This window comes from Sprattus sprattus (assembly GCF_963457725.1).
Source record: "Sprattus sprattus genome assembly, chromosome: 3".
Taxonomy (NCBI): Eukaryota; Metazoa; Chordata; class Actinopteri; order Clupeiformes; family Clupeidae; genus Sprattus; species Sprattus sprattus.
Window position 1 is genome coordinate 22,266,686 of NC_137922.1, and position 5,000 is coordinate 22,271,685.

At 46.4% G+C, this 5,000-nt stretch overlaps 1 protein-coding gene across 1 annotated transcript in view; it reads right to left on the reverse strand.

Annotated features, from left to right (window-relative positions):
* The window catches only part of acvr2ab (activin A receptor type 2Ab), a 73,120-nt gene that overhangs the window by 9,319 nt on the left and 58,801 nt on the right, over positions 1 to 5,000 (reverse strand). The window contains exons 5-7 of the mRNA XM_080835960.1: positions 4,002 to 4,145; positions 2,626 to 2,769; positions 1,344 to 1,489 (exon numbers count right to left, since the gene is read on the reverse strand). Of these exons, the coding sequence (XP_080692086.1) occupies positions 1,344 to 1,489; positions 2,626 to 2,769; positions 4,002 to 4,145 (434 nt within the window). The remainder of the gene's footprint in view (positions 1 to 1,343; positions 1,490 to 2,625; positions 2,770 to 4,001; positions 4,146 to 5,000) is intronic.

Below are 5,000 nucleotides of genomic sequence, written 5' to 3' on the forward strand. Positions count from 1 at the left end.
GCGCGTGTGTGGAGGACAGAGAAGGGGCTGAGTGTGTGAGAGTGTGTGTGTAGGAGAGGAAAATGAGGGAGACACTTGTGAAGGCTGCTGGCTGTATTGGATGGAATGAGGCTAATGAGGACGTGTCAGATGGTTAGCCGTAAATGTAAATGTAAGTGGAGCATAAGGGGCCTCTGTGATTACAGTTGGGGAAAATAACACACAGCTACGTAGCGGTAGCACAGAGCAACATAGGCCTTTATTAGCATTAGCACAGGGCTACAGAGGCCTTTATTGGCATTAGCACAGGGCTACAGCCTCTTTAGTACACGCCTATGGCAGTCTATACTGGCAACAGCACAGGGCCACAGCCTCTTTAGTACACGCCTATGACAGTCTAAAGTGACTCTAGCACAGGGATACAGCCTCTTTAGTACACGCCTATGACAGTCTATAGTGACTCTAGCACAGGGATACAGCCTTTTTAGTACAAGCCTATGACAGTCTATAGTGACTTTAGCACAGGGCCACAGCCTTTTTAGTACAAGCCTATGACAGTCTATAGTGACTCTAGCACAGGGATACAGCCTTTTATAGTACACGCCTATGCCAGTCTATAGTGACTCTAGCACAGGGTTAAACGATGTACGTTAGAGTTAGGACATAAGCAAGCAGGAGCAAAGGTACAAAGTTATAGCTGGGGATAATAACAGACTCCTGCATAGCGTAACGCAGAGCTTCAGCATCCTGTACTGGCATTAACACAGGAATACACAATCTAGATAAGCCTTAACACAGGCCTTCAACACTCTATATTAGCAACAACACAGGACAGCATAAGTCTACAATTGGAGCTAGGGTAAAAATGCCCTGGCACAAGGCTATGTTAGTGCTAGCACAGCGGTAAGGAGGCACCTAGCCAGATCTACATCTGTTTTAGCAGTTGTAAGGAAGATGTCTGTGCAGGGTTGCCAACTCTCACGCTTTTATATAGCCTGTCTCACGCTAGCAAGAAACAAATTCCATTGACTTCAATCCATCTCGTGCTAAAAAAATACACCTGTTTTGATCAACCTTTGTAAATTTCACTGATTCTCATGCCAAGTCAGCCTTGAAAGTTGGCGACTCTGCCAGTGGCTTCTCTCTCTTTCTGTTTCTCTGTTTCTCTCTTCTCTTTCTATCTCGCTCCCTCTTTTATGAATGAAGAAAGGGCGATACCACATTCACCAGCACAGGCATGTGAGAGAGCCACTGACAAGAGAGCACAAAGGAAGACAGCCAATGACAAGAGAGCACAAGGGAAGGCAGCCAATGAGAGATCATTACGGTGGGGCCTGGAGAGCCAATAGGATAGTGGAGCTGACCTGTGAGCGATGGCGGGCTTATGGCCGTCCTTCAGGCCGGGGATGTCCTCATGGAGGTAGGCCACGCCCCGGGCCAAGGTCTGGGCAATGTGGCACAGCTCGTTCCAGGACAACACGTTGGCCTTCAGGTAATCAGTCAGTGAGCCCTGGAGAGGAAATGTGCACACACACACACACACACACACACACACACACACACACACACACACACACACACACACACACACACACACACACACACACACAAATACATACACGCATACATGCGCACAAACACATGCACACAAACACACACACACACAGTTAGAATCTCATCACATGCCCAGGTTCACCATAAGTGCAGTTTGTCTGAAGTTTTCATTGCACAAAGCCACCACCAGGGGGAGCAAGTCACCAAAGTGGATGTTGCTGATGTGTGTGTCCTCAATGCACTCAATGACATTCTGCTGCTTAAGGGTGAAACCTATAAGAGCAGCTGTCTGTAAGCCTTCAGATGGGACCTGGGGGGTGGCGTGATCGTCTCGTACGGTGTGTGTCGGGAGATTTGATAACTGATACAGCCTAGGCTGAATCCTCCATGGGCAGCGAGCGTTACTGGCGCTCTAGCAGTATAGCTGGGCCTGCCCGGGAGGGTGTGTGTGTGTGTGTGTGTGTGTGTGTGTGTGTGTGTGCCCAATCTACACCCCACTGGAACACAATGTACTCGGAGGGAGTGACGGGATCTTGGCACAACATAATGACGTCTGCGATGTTCTCTCACACACTGGTGTAATATTCCGGCCGGGCTTCCTCAGCAGCGAGTGTGAGAGTGTACGCATTCTCTACTGTCAGAGGCTGTGAATCACATCTGTGTGTGTGTGTGTGTGTGTGTGTGTGTGTGTGTGTGTGTGTGTGTGTGTGTGTGTGTGTGTGTGTGTGAATATATGGCTCAGCACATGTATGTGTGTATGTTTGAACATAATGTGCTTGGGTAACCGTTGCGTGTCTTAGCATGCATATGGGAATGTGTGTGTGTGTGTGTGTGTGTGTGTGTGTGTGTGTGAGTGCGCGTGAGTGCGTGTGAGTGCGTGTGTTGGGGGGAACATGCGCCTAAGTAGAGTGCATTTGTCTATTTATGCATATATGTATGCATGATGTATGTGTGTGTGTGAGTATGTGTATGTGTGTGTGTGTGTGTGTGTGTGTGTGTGTGTGTGTGTGTGTGTGTGTGTGTGTGTGTGTGTGTGTGTGTGTGTGTCTGTGTGTGTGTGTGTGTGTGTGTGTGTGTGTGTGTGTGTGTTACCTTCTCGTGGTAGGCAGAGATCAGCCACAGCTCCGAGTCCAGGTTGCTGCCTCTCTTCTCGGCACAGATGAAGTGCAGAATGTTCTCATGCTTCATGCCACTCAAGCTGTAGATGTCATACTCATTCTGCCACGACTGCTTATTCTGCAGGACACACACACACATGGAGATGCACAGGCATGCACGCACACACACACACACACACACACACACACACACACACACACATGGAGATGCACAGGCACGCACGCACACACACACACACACACACACACACACACATGGAGAGGCACAGGCATGCACACACATACACACACACAGAGATGCATAGGCACGCACACACACACACACACACACACACACACACACACACACACACAAAGGTCATACAGGAAAATAGCGTCATATGATATAACAATATACATACAATCAGAAGTCTCTGTTTTTACAATACAGTAAAACATATGATGAAATAATCAGCTAAAATGTGGCTACTTGTCATAATATGGCCGATAGGGCTGTAACGATACACCCACCTACGATTCGATTCGTATCACGATTCTTGACCCACGGTTCGATACACCCCACGATATTATTATTATTATTATTTAATTTTTTTACCTCGCGATTTTTAAAATATATTTTCTAATTCACATTAGAATAAGTATGAGCTATAAAAAAAATGAAGAAACAATTTATAACCAAATATTGAGGTTTTTATTACTCAAAGCAATGCTGTTGAAAAACATTCAACAAACTTCGGAACCTGTTATCTATCTGCAGAGCAAATGCCAGGCTCATACAATAACATTAACGTGAATTAATTGATGCTAATACCCAGCGCGGTCTCTATAGGATTTCCCATATACGTTAGCATTAAGCTAACGTATTTTCTACCACAGTATAACATGCAATACTATGTGATTGTTTTTAGAAAACGAATGTTAAGTGATGAGATTACTAAAATGTAGTCTGCATGTCTGCTCAATTTAGCAGCGCTACCCAAGCAAAGGTTTGAAAAGAACTTCAAGCTTCAGACTTTCTGTTAGGGAAACAGCTTTCTATCTGCCAAGCAAATGGCAGGCTCATGACAACACGCGCAACCTTTGGGAGCATGAACTGCACTGAGTAAATTTTGCGCAACAATTAACCCCAACGCTGAAGCAAGCAGCCGCTTTTACTAGCGAACCAAACTTTTTGTATCAAGTGACCGCTGAGGGCATGTCGCGGTTCTGCCTCCTCGCATCGCGATGCAGGTTCGTGGCCCAGAGTGTCGCGATTTCTCGGTTCGATCCAATATCGTTACAGCCCTAATGGCCGAGGTATCAAAGCAATGACTCTAAGGATCTGTGTATGACGAGTTGTAGGGCGTTTACCTGTATGGGGAAGATTTTAACAGCCACATATTCATTGAGTAGCTGGGCCTTCCACACACAGCCAAAGCGCCCCCTGGCTTTGACCTCCAGCAACTGCAGTGGCTTCTGCCCCAACAGAGGAGAGGGGGGCGTGGGGCCTGGGTCCTGGGGAGAGAGAGAGAGAGAGAGAAAGAGAGAGAGAGTGAGCGAGAGAGAGAGAGAGTGGGGGATGAAGGGGAGGAAGAAGGAAAGAGAGGAAACACAGGTCATTACAATGCCAGAATTATCCTGCATATCCTGTACTAGTTCAGATGTAAAGCATTGGATACATATAGGACAGGTGTGTGTGTGTGTGTGTGTGTGTGTGTGTGTGTGTGTGTGTGTGTGTGTGTGGGTGTGTGTGTGTGTGTGTGTGTGTGTGTGTGTGTGTGTGTGTGTGTGTGTGTGTGGGTGTGTGTGTGTGTGTGTGTGTGTGTGTGTGTGGGTGTGTGAGTGAAGCAAACATGTTCAGTCTCGAATAAAATCGAATAAAGAAAATAAGGAGAAAAAAAAGTGCAAATGCTCCCATCTAAAGCGGTTGTTGACAACAGTGATAGCATCTACAAAAAAAAAACATTGTTTACATGTGCCCTGCACTTCCTCAAGCCTCAGGTCACAGGGTGCTAATTGACTTTCAGCTGTAATTGCTCAGCACACACACATACACACACAGATAGAGAGAAAAAGAGAGAGAGAGAGAAAGAGAGAGAGAGAAAGAGAAAAGAGGAAGGCAGATGTTGGCGAATGGGAAATATTCTATTTGAGTAGATGCTTATCAGTGATGTCTGGAGAGAGTGATTAGCTTGTCTGAACACGCTAAGGAGCACTTATCAGCATTTCTCCCCCCATACATCCTTGCCTCTTTATGAAGTGTTTTTGTTTTCATTGCTTTACCCTTTTGAACCTTCTCTGTGTTGTTATGGTTGTGTCTTTGTCTGTGTCTGTCTGTCTGTGGTTGTGTCTGTGTCTGTGTCTGTGGTT